General features: G+C 43.6%; 1 protein-coding gene across 1 annotated transcript; it reads right to left on the bottom strand.

Annotated features, from left to right (window-relative positions):
* Positions 1–369: 369 nt before the first annotated feature.
* On the bottom strand, positions 370–7,660 carry LOC119312266 (cactin-like). Its single transcript, XM_037587991.1, has 13 exons — positions 7,336–7,660; positions 7,159–7,250; positions 5,809–5,905; positions 5,132–5,203; positions 4,979–5,041; positions 4,748–4,888; positions 3,630–3,725; positions 2,966–3,244; positions 2,523–2,664; positions 2,283–2,434; positions 1,514–1,687; positions 872–1,138; positions 370–787 (listed from the first exon to the last, which is right to left on the bottom strand). The coding sequence occupies exons 1-13, from the start codon at positions 7,648–7,650 to the stop codon at positions 668–670; spliced, it is 2,010 nt and encodes a 669-aa protein (XP_037443888.1). The 5' UTR covers positions 7,651–7,660; the 3' UTR covers positions 370–667.
* Positions 7,661–20,403: the final 12,743 nt, after the last annotated feature.

Here is a 20,403-nt window from a genome sequence, read left to right as displayed (position 1 = left end):
TGTGTCACAAGATTCACTGCACACTTTACTGTGTGCCCTTCTAAACTTATTCCTTTTTGAAAGCTTCAGGCTCTACCTCTGCATCGATGGGTAAATAAAATCTCTGTTTGTGCAAAAAAAACAAAAAGGTTCACAACACAGATAAGATACAAGGATGACAAGCTTCACAACACAGATAATAAGATACAAAGATCGCGAGCCTGGCAGATGTATTTTCGCACTTCATTTCTTTCATCTACTTTGAAGATGTATACCTGGATAACAGCCTGAAATTTGTGCGAGCCTATGTATGCATAGGCTATGTTTCTTCTAACAATAACTAGGTCAAACTACACGTAATATATCTATCTCTTTCGTTGGTTTCAAAAATATCCATCCCGCATGAAGGGCATAAGAACGCATAGCATACATGTACAGATACTTTGAATTTGTACTACACCGTTATCTCCTTTCAAATCAAGGTAGCAAGTGCCACAAAAATTTGATACAAACTATCCAACTGTTTGGTATGTTCATATTTTGGTACAGGAACCAATTCAAGCATGCCTACTCGGATGACTTGTGTGATGTGGGAGCTAGCCTGTAAGAACACACTCTCAAGCGAGAAACAGAGAACCAACTTCTAATAGCGCAATCAATGATCCTGTTCTTTCTGCTGTGTGGGTATCTATCGCCTGTAGCGGTATCGCTTGAAGTTGAAATACAGATGAAGAATCCCACGCTCAAACGTGCACTTGAAGCCCTTCTTGTGTGAGTACTCCCACTCCTTGTTCACGATGCGGAAAGACTGCCAAGGAAAACCAGAGTAGGTAAGAGGATCTTCCATGGAAACTATGACAGCAAAACTGAAAAGGTGAGGTAAAAGGCTTACAATATCCTCGTATGGAGGGCCAGCATGAAACCTTATATGGCATGTCTCCCCAGCGCTTCCATCTTTCTCTATAGTGTATATTGGTGCTTTTGATTTATCCACAAGATCAGGGTAAAATATGTTGAACTTGTAGCCCTGGACAATTTTAGGAGGCGGGTTGTCGTGATCATAATGAGTTTGATTGTATTTGTTCCACTCATATCCAGTATGCACACGATTGAAGTACTTCGGTTTCCTTGGTCGGTACTTGTCATGCCACCAGTACACCTGTGAGCACATTAAGCAAGTATGTGAGAATCGAGCAGAGAGCTTGAGAGTGAATGGAGGTTCACTAGCAATAGTTTGATGCGTCAAACTTGCTAGAATTTTTCTAGCATGTAAAAGCATATTATCATCCAAATTGCTAAGTAGATGATATCAAATATAGCTTTAGAATAATATTAATATATCCACAACTTCAAATTCTGCAACCCTTGGTTCCTGACTACAATTGAATCCAGCATATCAACATAACGCTGGAAATTGCGGGTATGCATATACTGATATATGTTTAGGAAGAATGATATGGTAGCACTCCTACATTCCTCGGATAATAAAGAAGATTGTAGTATTGTTTGTGTCCAAAAGGCAAATGAGACTAACCTGTGAATCCAGGTTCACTTCAGCACCTGAACCAAATACAGCGTCCCCTTCCTCCATTGCTCCCATCGCTTTCATTGCCTTCAGCTCCAACTCATCTGGTTTTTTTGCCTTAGCTGTCATGACCTCCTTAACTTTCCTCTGATGCTCGGTAACTACAGCTTCACGTTGCCGATCCTGGAGAGTATTTCGAAGGACAGAGCACATGTGTGAGACTGGCCAGCCAACTTCATGCCAAATTTGTAATGAACACATGAAATATACCTACTCACGCAACAAACTGAGAGAGAAAAAAGTTTCCTCCAGGAAAAAAAATCGTTTCAAGTGTTCCAAAATAACCTTAGAACTAGGTTTTAGCTGGTTTCCCTTATTAACCACTCAAAAAAATTCTAATTGATGAAAAGGCAGAGCTCCAGCTGGTTGCTAAAAGAAGTCTTTGGTCCTAGGATGCATTAGCATTACCACCAGAGGTTGCCCATAAATGAAACTAAGCTTTTTTCAGGGTAAACATGCATGAAGGCCTAGAACTGCTCGAAACATTATCCTAAGATCTTGGTGGACTGTTGCCCTATCACAACTTTACAATTATTTCTATCATAGGCTGTTGATTTAACTTTCTAGTGGCATAACATGGTGTACTCAATTGCTATCGAGTAGTATATGATAATCTAATTAATAACAAGATAATTTTGACTGCATAAATAACCATTATCATACGGGCCAGCATTCTATTACTGCAAAAAGCACAATGTTGCTGAGAGTAACTCTGTACCAGTTCTGCCTTGTCCTCGTCAGGATCAATTGCATCTTCATCTTCATTGCCATGCATTAGCTCAGGCGAGAAGGAGCCATCTTCCTCATCCAAATGGCTCTCTGTTGCTTCAGCTATATGTTCTATAGGTTCTGGTGAATATCGTTTATCATCTGCACATGGAAAAGGTATCAGAAAGACAGACCAACCATAGTTATCTAGAAGAAAGGGGTTGTTAACTGATCATAAGTAAATTTAAACCTTCTTCCTCGTCATGCATCACATCCTCCTCTTTAGTGTCTAATTCTTCATCAGCTTCTACAGCCTGTTCAGGAGCGCCAGCATTCTCTAGACGATGCAGATGCTTCCGTAAGAGAGAAGCATGGATTTCCCTCAGGCAAGCCTGTGATACAAATAAGAAATAAGCCACTCTTTTATAAGAGATAACGTTGATCAACTGTATGTTCAGATAGTTATAGAAAGCAGCTCCACATGACTATTTGCCATTTGAACCAGACTGCAAATCATGTGGCTTTGAAGATAATGTTACAGAAACAAGGTCAGATTAAGGTAGTTGTGCACCATTATGCTTGTGTTGTACAAATAAAACAAAGAATATATAATGGTATAACCAGAAACCACATTTGCTTTGGTCAAATTAAGAGTCATTATCACAAACACTACAAACTACAAGCATGACATACCTTTGCTTTGTATATATGAAGGCGTTTCAAAATGGCCTCCCAGTACTCAACAACTTTTGCAGTTCCAGAGCGCATCTGGGACTCAATTTGATTTTGCATCTCTTCTAGCTCTGTGGAAGTCTTGCCCTCCAAGAGATCTTTTACATCCCCCTCAATACTTGCATGCAAGCCTCTCTCTTCAACCTCACGGGGTGGTTCCTCACCGCGCACCCTAGCCCGGTCCACGGCATCTCTTTTCCGAGCCTCACCTAGCTCCCAATCACACACTATCATGAGTGCCTGATGAGTTCCAAAAATATTTGTGTCAACACGTATAAACATTATCGATGAACATACAACCATGAAACAAAATAAACTTAATATTAGCGACATTTCCTGCCATATTACAAACTCACTCTCAAGTTTGGTTTCGTTTCAGTGAGGAACTAAGGTTTAGATTGTATATACCAAGCTAAAGAACATGTCCTGACATACCATACGACACAAACTTTTTGCCAAATAGACAATGACAGAACAAAATATCAAAATACTGTCAACTGAGGCTGCCAACTACTATTTAGCTCAATCAGCAGTAATATGGTGTGTATCATTGGAATAGACATCACTCACGATTGCTATGGGACGAATAATATACAGGAGGGTTGTAAAGATATTAGACATGTACCTCCCAGTACTTGACATTTACTTGGCTTTCCCTGTCCAGATCGAGATGCATCTTAATGTCATCACGTAACTCTTCCATCTCCTTCACTGTTAATCCCTGCAATTTAGCAAATTACACATGCTTCAGTAATTGTGGAAGAAAAATGGATCCCACTAAAATATGTGATTGCTGTATGAAGGTAGCGAGGCCACATGGCGCAGCTATGTTTTAAATACATTGAAAGAACTAAACAGGGAGATCCTATTTCTCTCGTTTTGCACACTCATTGCTGATGGATTGTCACTTGCCAATACAATGGCTTAATGCAGATGCAAGCTTGAACTTGTGCAACAATTTGTTCAATACTTGGTGAACAATGAGATCTCAAATCTGTCAAGTATGGAATTGTACTGCACTTGTATGTCAACACGTCCAGCCTTAAATTTAACATAATATTCATGGCTGGCTGATGATTTTCTGAGTGAAAATAAAGAGAAACAAGATATGTACGAATGGATTTTAGTTTTAGAGCTTGATAAGATACCTATGAATCCCGTAGATGGTAATAAACCAATACTTCTATGATAGGGAAATTCAAGAGAAGAAGGTTACTTAATTAAGTTTAGTAGTGCATATTCTCCTAGGGGGCATACAACGGGGAAACATGAACGCTCATAAAGAGAAAATAACGAACTCATTTGTCCAAAACATAACAAAAACTTACAAAAGCCTAAGCCCTAATGAGCAGAAAAACAACAAAAAGTGTCGGTGTAGTTTCAGTGAAACAAGGACTTGCTCCCACATTGCCGAATAAATTTCAGAAAAAAAATACTGCAAACTAACGGCACACAAAATGAATGGAGTTGATATAACTTAAATGTTAATCATTATAAGATAATCAGTTTACTGGTAAATACACGGAGTAGTGAGAATTTGGCAGACTAGAGGACTGAACCATCACCGTAAGTGTACATTATTCTATAGTCAAGGCTGAATAGGTCAGGAAAATGGTGTGCTTGAGTGCAGCACTTAAAATGTAGAAGGAATAATGAAACTTATGTTGAGGTTTCTTTTAAGTGCAAGCATACAGCAACCCTTTGGTGAATGGTACCAAACAAATATAAAGAATCGGTATATACCTTGAACACCAAGTAGGGCTCATTTAACTCAACATCAAATTCGTCTGCAAAATTAAGATTCTTCAGGAGAACATCAATAGGCTTTGTACGTCCCTCCCGTAACCTGATCTCAGACCTAAATTTGCTTTGATCAAAATGAAACTGCATTCCAACATACAAAACTGTTTAATAATGAACACATATTAGTTCAACAAAAAGTTGCATCCTATTTTCAGGATGTGAAGTACGAACCTCTTCCTCTTTCTTCTCCCAATCTTGAAACTCAGCACGTGCTCTTTCTCTGGCTAACAATGCCTACAAAATATTCAAAGTAGGTATTTAGTTGCACAAGCAATATTACTTGAAACTAGATATGACTTATAAAAATCAGAGAGATATACTGACCATTTCCTCCTCATGCTGTGCTTTTTCAATTGCTCTTTCCTCCCTTCTTTTCTTAACCTTCTCTATTTCAGCCTATAAATTTAAAGTGCAGGAAAAGGTATTAGGCACCAGAACGAAAACAGAGAGTCGTAGACTTTAACCTTTCTTAAACAAAATAAGTAGATGGGAGGATATATATTTATTGTGGTAGCCATCAAACAAAAAAACTTGTACAATGCATAAGACCAATGGCCCCTTTTTGCAGGGAACAGATCAACACATATGATGTTTACGAATGTGTGAAGGCACATGTTTACACTTAATATGCTTTATTTTTTGAGAGGTTGTTTGCAGTTATACTAGTGTTTAGAACATGATCTGGTGTATACTGTAGCAGGTAATGCTTTATTTAATATAATAACAGGCACTTCCACCACCACCAAGTCAGAATGAACAGTGGGTACTCCTCTTTCTTCAGAAGATGATAGGAACGAAATGCTAATCTGGTGAGCAATCACAATACAAAGATTGTTCATCTGGAAATAAAATAATCACAAATCTAAAATCTAGACTTTGTTAATTGCATGAAGATTCAATCTCATGTTCAGGAAGTATAGCAGTGATACTTATATAAGCTTCAAAGTTCAAATTCGTACTACAAGAAATAGTGCTAGTGAATTTACAGTTTATAAGAGTACCATTCTTTCCCTCTGCTTTTTCTTTTCAGCTTTGACAGAAATGTCCACCTTCTGCCCTTCAGTTACAGCACGATCAATCTTCTTTCGCCAAACAAAGCTGCAAAGGAATAAGTTTCAGACTTGAGAGTCCTTCTTTAGGTATATCATACTAAAACAACTATCCAGAGAAACCTTAAGTAGCAAGTAACAGATTGGGAACAACCTATGATCTGCAATGCAGTCAATATTTTCTTGCACTCGCATTTAAAACTGAACATAAAAAATAAAAATATCACCCAAATTATGTTTTCAGTGGTCTAAAAACTGTGTGTAAAAAAAACTACACCAGAACATAACACCGAACATAATAATAGCTGAAAACCAAAAAAAATCTTATACAGCAGTTAGACTATACAGCCTACAACAAAATTTACAGGCAAATTAACATGAACAATATTAATCACAGGGTGCATCCTAAATTGTACGAGTAAGTTTAGACAAATAACATTAACTATGTAAGTCGTCAATTTGTTATTGTAAATTCCAAAAAGGGTCTTCTAAGAACACAAATGTATAAAATACTGTTCTAATGAAGTTCAGTTTGCTGTGATTGCAATCATAGACAATCCTGAAGAGTGGACCCTATTGAATCAATATACAGTCATGACCCATCAGAAGATACATATCGCTAACTGCGGAAATAAACTTGATCTACTTAGTTAGTACTTCAAGAGAATTGTTCATGGCAGCATCGCTGATAACACAGACAAGTTGCTAAACTAAGTAGCCAATTCGTCATGAATTTGTAGAATATGAAATCTAATTAATCACGGCATCTATTCTAACCCTGAGCTATGAGCTGCATCCAGTAAACTTATGAATTTCACAACTGACGAATAACACCTATGCCAAGTACAAGTGGTTGTGCAGAAGCAATTAAAAAGATAAAACCACCTTGGCACCTTCCATAAATACAATTAATCCAGCTTAGCTAGATGCTACTCGAATTTGGAAAATCTGATTGGAGTGCACTAGCCAAGAACATTTTGTTATTTCCTGCAGCATATGCATGTCTTCAGGTCAGATGTGTTAATCGAGCTTGTTTATTACTACTTGTTTACTTATCAAGAACAAGCCATCACAAATTTCACACTGTCAATGTGCAGAAGCCAGAAGCTCAAACTTTAAACGGTTATAATAGATTCAGAGCAATAGGCACAGCTATCCGGTAGAGGTATCTCTGTTCTAGGGCATCAAAGGAATAGTATCCTAGCAGCAGCAAACAGTTGCCAACCCAAGTTTCTACTGGTAAAGCAAGCATCACCGATGCAATGTGTGATGTTATCGGAAGAGGGGGGCGAATGAGCATACTTCTCTGTGAGGTTGGGATCGCCAAAAGGGTTGGAATCGTTGGAGTAGCCCGACACCGCGTTGGCCTTCATCTTCTTGGCCACCTTCTCGGCCTGCAGAACCAACACCATTGACAAACAAGTTAGCATCGGAAACCCTAGGCGCGGGGCAGGAAGCCAGCCGAGCGGAAACCCCCACCTTCTTCTGCGCCTTCTTGGACATGTACTCCAGGATCTGCTCCTCGGTGACGCCCCCGCGCTTGGCGCTCCCGCTGCGCCTCCTCCGGCGGTCCCCGGAGTCGGAGCCGGAGCCGGACGCCTGCGAATCGCTCGCGCCGCTGGAGGAGGAGGAGGACGGGGCGGCCTTGCGGCGGCTCCTGCGGCGGTGGCGGCTCCGGCCCCGGCGGGGCGAGCCGCCGGAGTCGGAGGTGTCGTCCGAGTCGGACGGCGACCGCCGCCGCCGCCGCCGCGACGAGCTCCGGCTGCCCTCGGCGTCGCGCTCCTTCCTAGGCATGTCGGCTGCGGGGGGAAAGGCGGCTGGTCGTGGAGATTTGGCGTGCCGATGGAGCCGAGCCGATTAACTGAACGAACAAATTGGGGCTGGCGATATCTGGGCCGCACATCGTACGGTGGCGCGAATCGTGATGCAACACATCATCGACGACAGAACATACTCTTGTGAAACGGAGAGGAAAATTGGCAAATCAAGAAGAAAACATTGCCAAAGAGGCTAAGATTTTTTTCGAACACAGTACAAACACAAAGCGCACACACGCACATCCTATCATGAGCACCTTCGAAAGACTGAGCCGGTGTATCATCTTGAAATTTACGAAGTCACCATAGGCACCTCGTCGTCGACGGGAACGTCTCCTCCTGAAATAAATTCAGAAATAAATATGAGCATCAGGACTTGAACGCTGGTGGGCTGAGAATACCACAGTCCCTCTAACCAACCCAACCACAGATTGATTCGCTCAAAGAGGCTAAGATGGAAAGGAAGAGAAGCAAAGAAAGCTCACCAGCCATACCCGCGCAGCTACATATTTATATGCTACTAGCAACTAGAAGAACGCCCGTGCGTTGCAACGGGGCCACATTAACTTTAAGAGTTCAATATTACAACATTGGCGACCTTTTTTACCATCAAATCCTCACACACACACTCTCCCTCTCTCTAATACACGCACACATATCCATCTTATTGGGTACGGGACCATAATCCATCTATTTCACACACACACGCTAGTGCATAACAATATGGATTATGTGTATTATATTTGCCATCAGAACTGGGGGAATTAATTTCATGTAAATCGGCCAGCCACAGCTCCAAGAATACGCGGAGGAGGTGGCCCGGGTGAGCGTCGGCGCTGTCCGGCGCGGGCCACGGGTCCGCTTCCAAGTGCACGTGCAATGCACTTCTTCACAAATATTATAACTAGATGTGAGAAATCACATACTAACACGATGTTGCAATCAATTTGTAATTAAAGAAGCCAAAAGTCTTTTTTCTTAAACCAGAATTCCTTATGCTGGAGTTTAAACAAACCCCACAATAACATGATCGATTTTTTTTGCTCTACTTATCACCTAATTAAGCAAATGCATGACTTATGAAGCGGATAAGAAATCATGTTAACTTGGAACTAAAATTCCAACAAAAGAGTGAGGAACAAACCTTGTTATCATTGCTCTGAAGTCTGAACCTCCCCCTATTTGTTAGTGAAATATGAGTATGCTTCGGGGATAATAATTTATTATGCAACATATGCTTTTACATCTGAAAGAGCTACAAAATATGCTGACCTACCTATGTGCACTTCCTAAATCAAGCGGATAATATTATTTCTATCGGTAATATAAAATACTAAACATTAGTTTGAATTGAATAATACAGCAGAATTGTCATTTCTGACTTTTCATCCATCACTGAATACGAAAGAAAGGGACAATGTCCACTAACCATGCAAATATTCTGACCATGGGATATTTAGACTGGCGTATATGGGAAATCAAAGCTAAAAATGACTCGATGAGTTAGGGATACATCAATAAATATTGTAAAAAGTGATAAAAACAAATCTGCAGTAACTCGCGACCCCACGAACTCGTATTCGCAATGAGCAAATTAGTGAGGCCGCCACGATAGGCTAGCACCAAGGGACAAGGGCAACAACCGCCTTCCCATCCAACCTACTGATTCTGCTGGCGCTACTTTCATCCTAAGCCCATGAGTACCGCTAGTGTGTTGCCACGTACAGAAAAACTACGAACTGAAATTTTCATCCAAATCATGAAAAATGTTAATGTTCCTCTCCTCTCCCATCTCTCGTGTGAACATACCCAATTCGTGGTTGGCTCGCTACATTCAGCGTAGCTCTGATGTGCACTGCCCTCGCTCTTGATTAGTTGTCGTAGTGCCAGGCATCTACGCCAACAAGCTGGGAAACAAATGCAAATGTTACACCGAGTCAAAATCAACCATCCCACAATCGTAACAATAGAAAAGATAATAACCAAAATTTAACAGAAGAACTACTGCTTGGCTCCCAGATCCATCTCAATAGCCCTTGATCTGGCTGCTGAGCTTCTCCTAGCCGCCTCAACATCACGTCATTACCAAACATGTAGTGGATGCCTAATGGGACAAGGATTAAGAAATAACATGAGGTGAAAAATACGATGGCTGTCAATTCCATAAAAGGATCCAAGTAATTTGACAAAATAGATTGGGAGCATCTTGTATAATCTCAAAAAAGCAACTAAAAATATGAGAAATGAATTGATGAAAATCAGCCCCTACTCTCATTCATGCTCACTTTTGTAATGGGAGGCAAGGAATGGGGATACCGGGAGAAGAAAGGATCACATGGATGGCAAGCCTCCACCATCGGCAAGTGGGGTTGCTTCACATCCAATCTCCACGGCCGCCGCCTCCATGGGGATGAACTCCCATGTTCACAACCGGGCTCCCAATCGGCCGCTGCCTCGCCGACCTTGACGACGAAGTAGTCCCTCCCTTCGATCCCATTCGCAACGGAGGCAACACCCATCCCAGCGGACGGGTCCGCGGTGAGATCCCTACTAGATTGTGGTCGCGCCTCCCCAAACCTCACCGCGGGACACATGAGAGGGCGCCGTTGCCATGGTCAGGCTTGGATGGGGAAAGGAGGCGACATAGCAGCAACGACGCATTCGCCGGGATTGGTGGCGACGGAGGCGGCGAGCGAGCGGAGGATGACGGCGGCGAGAGAGTAGGAGGGTGGTGGCGGCAGTCCATCGGCCGCTGTGACGTGAGAGAAGGATGGGGATGGGGTCGCGATCTGGACGTATGGAGCGGTCGAGAGGAGGGGAAGCAGGCGGCTGGGTTTTTCCATCATGCGGGGTTTGGGGGAGGTCAAACGAGAGGGTTTTTTCGTGCGGGAGGCAGAGCAACAAGGGCGGACGTAGGGATACGGGACGCGGTCGGTTGGCAGGAAAAGGAAAGCTACGTACTTTTTTAGGCAGTAGAGATGATTGATGATAAAAAGGGAAAATCACATCAATATAAGGAAATATCCCATCAATACTTGATTGATTGCGATTTATTTTTTATATGATAACTAATCTGATGGGTTTATGTGGGTGGTGAAGCGAAAAGGCGGGTGGGAGGGAGACGAAATAAAACCAGCGAAATAAAACCAATGAAAGTGGTGAGGCGAAATAAAACCAGCGAAAAATAACCGGTGGACTATTCACCAACTGCTCCATTAGAAGTAGAGAAACATGCCCGTGCGTTGCAACGGGAAAAAATCATCGCTCATACTCACACCTGACAACATCAGTGAATCCCTTGAAATCTTTCACGATATCACACGACAAACAACATGATAAGTGGTGTTGCGCAAAACGCATAAGGTTGGATGATTTTTGAAGTGTACTCAAGATGTTTCCTATTTATTAAAAACAGAAATATCAACATTAAGCCAGCATTTCCAAAATACCCCATATAAAAAGATATTAATTAAGGTTGCATCATAAATGGATTTTTAGAAATGATTAATATAATAGCATATTTCAGATCTACACATCTTTTTAAGGGATTTTCATATATATAACAATGTTAGATTTGGAGTTAGGGTTTGAAAGTTACGAGTTTTTTTTTCAAACATTTGAATATGTCTGAGTATAGAAAGAATAAAAATAGAGTAGCTGGGCTGAAACTGGAACATTATGGAGCGGTGAGGCTCATACCACTGAACCTCTCACGGACTTGTGATGTATGGCAGAGGCTTACTATTACTAGTAGAATGCCCGTGCGTTGCCACGGGCCAACAAATGAAATTGTGTAAACAATGCTCATTTTCCTCCCCAGAAACGAGCATATTGCACGCAATGTTCAACCACAACACAAATGCAAGCATATTCTTATCTCTATTCTTACAAACATGACACACCCCTCTAGCCGCCCTTTCCCATTAAACTTGCCGTTCATCACCTTCTCTGTCCATACATCATTCACCCTCTCAATCTATTGCCCCTTAATTTTGCATGTAGCTTCCATGTCATTGTTTCGTTGTCTCGGACGGTACAAAAAAACCCTACCACGTCACCTTCTTCTAGATCTATTCCTAATCCAAGGAAGCTAAATCTAGTTGAATGATCGTGCGTTGCCCTGAAAAATAAAATTATCTATGAAAACACATATCATAATATCATTATATGGAGTTTGTACATCACATGCTTATGACTATGTTTCTCCAAGCATGCATTTCAATTTCCACCCTCACCAAAATATGTACTTACATGTGCTCCTTCAACCACACAAATACGTCTTATCCCCCCCCCCTCCATGAAATTCGCTTTGCATTATTGTGTTGCACATGTGATATTTAAAAACAAGGAAGCGAGTGGTGTCATCAGCATTAGTCATCTACATTTGGCACTCGGGAAGAAGGCACAATTGGCTTCTCTGACCAGATTTGATTCTATCTAGGTGTTACTCTTCTATATTGACGAGTTCCGTCTGTGAAGCGAATTCTAGGCTTCCTCCTGTTCAACACAGGTACCAAATTTGAGATGCAAAACTTTAAGATGTACATGATTTCTTGCACAAATCCTCTTGCCGAATCATGGAGCTTCAAATTTTCTGTGGACAAAATCATCCGAGTGCAGTGTATTGCAATGCTCGAGTAATAAACATATACAACAAACTTTTGAGTCTATGAATTTATGATAGTGAGGAGTATAAACTATGAAACATAGATTGGAATCTCATGAGGTCAGTACAACTTAAATGAAGTTCCTAAAGAATATAAGTTGAAGATTTCGTAACATATCAGTTGGTATTTCAATGATAGTTGGACCATAAAGTTTGCAAGCTAGTTTCCCTTCTAAGAAGGGCCAAATACATTCCTTATAAACAGCTGGAACTCTATGTCCTTAGTAAGTTTCCCGAAAAAAGCGACACTTGCACCATCATGGATGTCCGAGTACTTCGCATGCTATTTCTCAAATAAGAATGCACTGGTAACTCTGATGTGCGATTCTTGATAGAGCTACCCACATTATATGATATACATTAAACATTTAGCAATTACGTACATATCTTCCATGCAACTGGCTATTATATACCGTTCAACCACATACACGTTTCTGACTTTATCAAACTGTTAGGCAAAAAAACACCGGATTTAAGATTTATTTGATGGACAAATTTGATATTACTACTACCAAGCATTATATGCAATTGATATTAATCCCAAACACTGAATATATATCTTTTGATAAAAAGATTGAATTCATAGTTACACACAGGATTCAAGTAGTTGATGATATATAGAGATCAGCAGCGTGCCAAATTTAACTTGGGACTCATGAATTGAAATTCAACAACAAAATATTATATGTAGGAAAATAATTGAACCAAACCTTCATATATACGATGGTTTTGTGAAATGCAACAACAATACACTCGTGACTCATAGCTAAATGCCCGTGCATTGCCACGGAGTTCTAAAAATATATGGAGGTTGCCATGGAGTTATAAATATATGTAGGATTCATAGGTCGGTGTTGATTTGGGCGATAGGATGAGTTAATCGAAAGGAGGTCGGTTATAGGATGGGGTCAAAGAAAACCTAGGTAAAGATGATGCCAAATGCAGTCTGCAACCCATGTCAACCCATGCGCTAGAACTGGATAGCTATCTTCATGGACACAAATATACCATTGTTTGGTTCTATTCTCTTTTAGTTTGTAGAGTAAGAATTTGAATAATTTGAGTACCATTCTATCTCTCAATTGTTGAGAAATTGTGATCAAACCATGCAATGAAGGAACCAAATCAAAAGAAGCTTTCACTTGTGCATTCTAGCCATTTAAAATAAGCATGTGGCATCAAATTATTTAATGGTGTGTCAGCCAATTCCATGATTTTCTAGAAGAGAGAGGCTCGCACTTCACAATATTCATAATTTCAAGGTATGAAAACCTTGCACACACACCTAAATTCAATAAAATATACGACAAATATATAAACAATTATACAATACACACTTGTGACACTATAAACAAATAACTTCAGTTCATGACAGCCTGATCATCCCAGGCCCAGCTTCCAGGGTTTCCACCCCTACCACCATGTACGGCTCCCCCTCCCACCTCCGTTTTTTGTCTCCCCTCCCCTTTCGCAAAAGAAAACGGTTTTACCCATGCATGTTCACCGCTGGAAATAAGCCCCAACTCATGCATGCACATGCTTTAAAAAAAAGCCGGCCGACCCGAAAAGGAAATCTTGCCCACACACTCCGGAGGTGAGCTCGTCCAATCTTGCCACCACTCCATCTCCCCCGATTGTCGTTCTCCACCTTCCCAGCCCTCGCCACTTCACCTCCCCCATCCATGCACCGCTTTTGTAGGCAGCCCCTGTCATCGCCGCCTTCATCGATGGCCCCCTCGCCACCACCACAGCGTGATGCCTTGCCATCATCTCCATGCCCCCATCAGTTGCGTCCACTAATCAAATAGTGGGACCTACAAACAGATTATACACTAAAAACTTAGTACGCAAGATTAGTGCAAACCCAAACCAGATTCAGCGAACTAAACCAAATATAACTCCCAGGCAAAGAAGGGTACCTCCCCATCAGTTCCATAGAGTCACACGATCGACAACATATACAGATTTCCGATCAGATGAGTAGACAATGTTGCGAACCTCCCCAGACCATTCTGCAAAGGGTTACAAAATGATAGATAGAAAATAGGGATGCATTTTATGTCCTCGTAGAAAGGACATATAGATATAATATATATGTCTAGAAATTTACCTGGAGCATGTACATTTAGAATTTTGTTAGCAACTCACCTGTAGAAGGCATAAAAATTGAGGTCACCAGACACAAAATTAAAAAATACATACACATCATGTATGTTCACGATCATGTGAAGTGAAACAATTTTGAACAATAAACCGAAAAATGACGTGCTAATTAGTCTACCTTCCCAGGAGGCCAAACAGAAATCAAAAGATGTGATGTTCAGTTTATTTATCTGATAGGAAATGCTCTCTAGTTATATTATTACAGTTATTAGTCTACAAACTGAAAGGCATTGTGCTATTCATGACAGTTCTCTTGAACTTCTGATGCAAGAATGCAAATTCGAATGACAAGAATAGACGGTGCCCCTTAATATAGACCCAAAATTAATTTAGTAAACCCATTGATCACAAGATTTTCCGACAGAAACACGATAGACTTCCCGACCTAGCCCTAGAACGGAACCTGTAACGTCCCCCGCCGCTCGGTCCCCAGCCCGCACTGTCGTGGGCGCCTCCCACACCGGCGGCATCCCTTCGGGGTCCCCAAGATGACGAGCGATCCGGCGCGGCGGAAAGGGCTGGCACTGAGGAGCAGCGACTCGGTCGGGAGCCTGGCCAGCGCCAGCGGCTCCCTCCATCATCGCCGCCCTCGGCCACATCCAACGCGGTCGTCGGCCACGAAGAGGCGGACGAGCCCGGCAGCAGGGTGTTGTCCCTCCCATCGCTTTCATGTTCGACTACTCTTCCTTGGATCGCCTACCACCACAGATGCAGGGATCCTCTTGACTCTCACGCCGACCATGCCTCAACCAGCGAGCATCGGCGCATCGCCGGCGCGCTCCTCTGTGCTCTCCCTCCTCTCTTCCATGGTTGGCACAAGGGAGGGATGAGACGGGCAGGAGAGAGCCTCTTTATCTAGATCAGGCAGGGGTTAGGTTTGGAAAGAGTAAATCAGCTGGAGCGATTGAGGGAAGGAGATCGGAATGGAGCAGGGCGCGATTGAAGTGTATGACAAGAAGAACTTTTTTGGAAAGCTTTGATTCTGGTGATAATTACCATATTCGAAATTTCCTTAGTTATAGCCTTACCATACATGGATTGATTTATTACTATAATTATCTCAAATATGATAATTGTGATTAATTGTGATTGATTGTGATTACTATAATTACCAAAGTTTATAGCCTTACCATACGTGGATTAATTGTGATTGATTACCATAAATACGTTGGGTATTGTCGGCCAGACGAGAAAGAGAAAAACCGGTGGGAGGGGGGTGGTGGGAGGTGGGACGAAGAAAAACCGGTTGAAAATAAACCGGTTGAAAATAAACCGGTTGAAAGTGGGGGGGGACTATTCAACCAATTCGTCCATTAGGAGTAGAGATTATACCGACATCGTCTGTCATTTTGGAAGGAAAAAAGAGAGCAATTTGTTTCCACTTACCGGTGGCATAGTAGGTAATTATTTACAAGTCCGGGGTAATTTTAGTGACAGAAAGGTAGAAGCAGTCCTCACTTTATTATTAGGTAGAGATATAGATTTTTGGCTCGTGTGATGAAAAACAAGGTCTTCATGTCTGTAAGTTTGTTGTTGTAACTCAGTAGTCACGAGAAAATAAGCTATACACATGAACATTTTTTTTGAGAGTATGCTAATAGCATACCGTATTTCTTACTTATAGAAAGGAGAAAGTTAATTGCAGGAACCTAATGTGGATGCAAACATCTACGTAGGCACACCCACATCGAACAAAAAACAAAGGCTCACTCTCTCACAAAGGGATCTAATCCACCAACACTGAAACCTGCCTCTCTCCACTCTTTGATATCATCTAAGACTAGGCATACTAGTTCTTGCGACGTTTTTTCTTTGTTGAGTTCTGTTGAAGACCCTCGCATTCCTTTGCTTCCACAACAACCATGCATACCGATCACAAAGGAGTCAAAGCCCCGTCGAAACCTCCCGTAGAAATTTGTCCTTTGTGTGAGCCACCACTCTGTGAAGGTGTATGAGTCTGAGGGAAGCGTGATGTTGAGCTGCAACTTGTTACAACACCCATGCTACATCTCTCAAGCGTAGACACAATGAGCCAAAATGTGATCCACATTTGTCTTCCTCCTGGCGACATGAAAAACACAACAACGATTCGTCCTGTAATCCATGCCGCGCACGCCATCTGACGTCCAGAGATGGTATTTCACAGTCAACCAAGCAAAAAAGTCACACTTGAGAGGTGCCGAACCCCTCCAAATGCTCTCATCCATAGGAGATCTCTCAAGTCCTTGTCAGCAACCATGATCATCAGGAGGGAGCAATGAAGGAATAGTGAGCAGGCTAGTTGTAGAATTCTAGTTTTGGGCCTTGGGCCGTGTGGGGTGTAATGGTCAGCGGGTCGTGGCCGCGCGAGCGGTGGGTACTTATAGACCAGGGTTAAGTCGAGCGAGGCAGCGAATCTGTAATAGGATAGTCGCTCAGTCTAATTCCCCATTCCCCATTTCTTTCTTCTACCTCACGTAAACTCCATCTCTGTAATTGAATTCGAATTGAGAGTGGTTTACCTAGTGATTTGTGATCCTTACCTAGTAAGGTCATCACACTTGGTATCAGATTCGGGCGATCGGCGGCGGGGAGGCGAATCGGGCTCATCGGCGTTTCGGTTGGGCTCTCCCGTAAAATCCCCGCTCGTCGACGGAGTTCGTGGAGGCGGTGGATCGGGTGCTTCGTTCCAGCACCGGCAGTGGAGAGCAATCTGGGCGGCGGAGATCATTCGGCGGCGAATCCAGGTACGCACCCGGTTTCCCGGTGATTTTTAGTTGGGTGTAAAATTCTGAGGCAGCGACCAGATTGGCGCTGCAATGGAGGCGTGGGAGGTCAGTTGCAGAGGACAGGGCCCGTGTGGAGACGGTGAGTGGCGCCCCAGTACTCGCTGACCTGGGCGGCGGTAGATCCAGGGGGCACCACGGCTCCTCCCAAGGCCAGTGTGCAGACAGAGTTGGTCCTAGGCTCCATGGAGGCATTTGAGACAAGGGTGATGCAGAGGCTGGAGGTGCTATCAGGTTTGGGAGACAAAATCGGCCGCATCGATGAATTGTTCACCAGGATAGAAGAATTGGATCAGAAGTTCAACACGCAAGTGGAACGCATCGATGTGATTTAGAGCAATGTCAAATTGACTATGAAATCCATTGGAGAGGTACGGCAGGACTAGATGGCAGCAGCCCGTGATCAGTTACACAAACAGACGTCACCCACAGCTTCACTACCGGGGAATGAAGGCATATTGGGGTTACCCCCGCCAATATCATCGCAACTTAGGAACCAAGTGTTGGGGAACGTAGTAATTTCAAAATTTTCCTACGCACACGCAAGATCGTGGTGATGCAAAGCAACGAGAGGGGGAGTGTATCTTCATACCCTTGAAGATCGCTAAGCGGAAGCGTTTATCAACGCGGTTGATGTAGTCGTACGTCTTCACGATCTGACCGATCCAAGTACCGAACACACGACACCTCTGAGTTCTGCACACGTTCAACTCGATGACATCCTCGCCTTCTTGATCCAGCAAGACGGGCGAAGTAGTAGATGAGTTCCGGCAGCACGACGGCGTGGTGACGGTGTTGGTGAAGAATAATCTCCGCAGGGCTTCACCTAAGCACTACAGAAACTACGACGGAGGATAAACTAGAGGGGACGGGTGAGGGAGTCTTGGATAAGGGGGTATCCGGACAGCCGGACTATATACTTTGGCCGAACTGTTGGACTATGAAGATACAATATTGAAGACTTCGTCCCGTGTCTGGATGGGACTCTCCTTGGCGTGGAAGGCAAGCTTGGCGATTTATGTAGATCTCCTTTCCTGTAACCGACTCTTTGTAACCCTAGCCTCCTCCTTGTCTATATAAACCGGAGGGTTTAGTCCGTAGGACACATCAACAATCATACCATAGGCTAGCTTCTAGGGTTTAGCCTCTCTGATCTCGTGGTAGATCAACTCTTGTAAAACTCATATCATCAAGATCAATCAAGCAGGTAGTAGGGTATTACCTCCATCGAGATGGCCCGAACCTGGGTAAACATCGTGTCCCCAGTCTCCTGTTACCATTAGCCTTAGACGCACAGTTCGGGACCCCCTACCCGAGATCCGCCAGTTTTGACACCGACATTGGTGCTTTCATTGAGAGTTCCTCTGTGTCGTTGCTGTAAAGCTCGATGGCTTGTCCAACCTTCAACAACGCCGTCCAGCGTGAGACTTTTCTCCCCGGACAGATCTTCGTGTTCGGCGGCTTCACACTGCGGGCCAACTCGCTTGGCCATCTAGAGCAGATCGACAGCTACGCCCCTGGCCATCAGGTCAGGTTTGGGAACCTCAACTACGTTGCTGACATCTGCGGAGACTTGATCTTCGACGGATTCGAGCCCACGGCAAGAGCGCCGAACGGTCGCCACGTGCATGACTTAGATCTGCCGTCGGACAGTATTCGGGATATCGCACCTACTGTCGGTGTCAAAACCGGTGGATCTCGGGTAGGGGGTCCCGATCTGTGCGTCTTAAGATGATGGTAACAGGAAGCAAGGGACACAATGTTTACCCAGGTTCGGGCCCTCTCGATGGAGGTAAAACCCTACTTCCTGCTTGATTAATATTGAAGATATGAGTAGTACAAGAGTAGATCTACCACGAGATCATAGAGGCTAAACCCTAAGAGCTAGCCTATGATGGTATGATTGTAATTGTGATCGGTCTTCTAAGGACCATCCTCTCCGGTTTATATAGACACCGGAGAGAGCTAGGGTTTACATGGAGTCGGTTACAAGGAAGGAAATATAACATCCGGATCACCAAGCTTGTCTTCCACGCAAAGGAGAGTCCCATCCGGACACAGGCCGAAGTCTTGAGTCTTGTATCTTCACGCTTCAATAGTCCAGACGATGCATATAGTCCGGCTGTCCGGATACCCCCTAATCCAGGACTCCCTCGGTAGCCCTTGAACCAAGCTTCAATGACGATGAGTCCGGCGCGCAGTCTTGTCTTCGGCATTGCAAGGCGGGTTCCTTCTCCGAATACTCCAAGGTAATTATCGAACACGTAGACCGTGTCCGGATCTGCCAAATGCTCTTCACATACCACCATAGAGAGAATGATACATCAGCTGACAACTTTTTAGATGACGTGATATGTCATTACGGTCAGGTCATTATTCAAACCGTACAACTAGCCATAGCGCGTATTGCGAGGTGGTTTCCTTGACACGTCTTGTCAAAGCAGAGATCGTGTCCCCTTATCACGAGATTCTCATCAATACGGGTATGGGTAATCCCCCCGTGCCATCAATCGTGGCGCTTGGGAAGTAAGTGATTCTTCAACAGGCTAGTGGGGAGGCACACCGCTTCCGTTGCCTCTATAAAGGGATAAGAGTTCCCCATTTTTACCCACGCCTTCTTCCTCCTTTGCATACTCTTGCCCCCTCGAGCTCCAGCGCCCTAGTCCAGGTCTTCTCCGCACAGTTAAACATGTCCGGAGCAGGAGGCAAGTGGGTGGCTTCCACCGTGAAGGAGAAGAATATCGCGAATCTTCGGGCGGCCGGATACTTGGCCGCAGACATAGCGCACCGGCTACCGGACGACGGGCAGGTCATTCCAACTCCAGGACCCCACGAGAGGGTCATGTTTCTCGCCCACTTCGTCCCTGGACTGGGGTTTCCACTTCACCCCTTCGTCCGTGGGCTCATGTTCTACTACGGGCTAGATTTCCATGATCTAGCTCCGAACTTCATCCTCAACATCTCGGCGTTCATCATCGTATGCGAGGCCTTCCTCCGCATCAAGCCTCATTTCGGCTTGTTGCTGCAAATCTTCTGCGTGAAGCCGAAGATCGTGAGCGGCCAGCAAGCGGAGTACGGAGGAGCCATGGTGGGCAAGATGCCTAATGTCACCTGGCTTGACGGCTCCTTTGCGGAA

Source organism: Triticum dicoccoides, chromosome 5B (genome assembly GCF_002162155.2).
Source record: "Triticum dicoccoides isolate Atlit2015 ecotype Zavitan chromosome 5B, WEW_v2.0, whole genome shotgun sequence".
In the NCBI taxonomy this organism is placed as follows: domain Eukaryota; kingdom Viridiplantae; phylum Streptophyta; class Magnoliopsida; order Poales; family Poaceae; genus Triticum; species Triticum dicoccoides.
This window is presented reverse-complemented; position numbering and strand designations above follow the sequence as displayed.

Bases quoted from the DNA above. Each gene is read 5' to 3' on its own strand.
- LOC119312266 (XM_037587991.1), bottom strand. From the start codon at position 7,650: ATGCCTAGGAAGGAGCGCGACGCCGAGGGCAGCCGGAGCTCGTCGCGG. The intron at 4,889-4,978 runs GTTCGTACTTCA...GTTGGAATGCAG, and splicing joins GGGAGAAGAAAGAGGAAGAG to TTTCATTTTGATCAAAGCAA. The intron at 3,245-3,629 runs GTACATGTCTAA...GGAACTCATCAG, and splicing joins TAAATGTCAAGTACTGGGAG to GCACTCATGATAGTGTGTGA.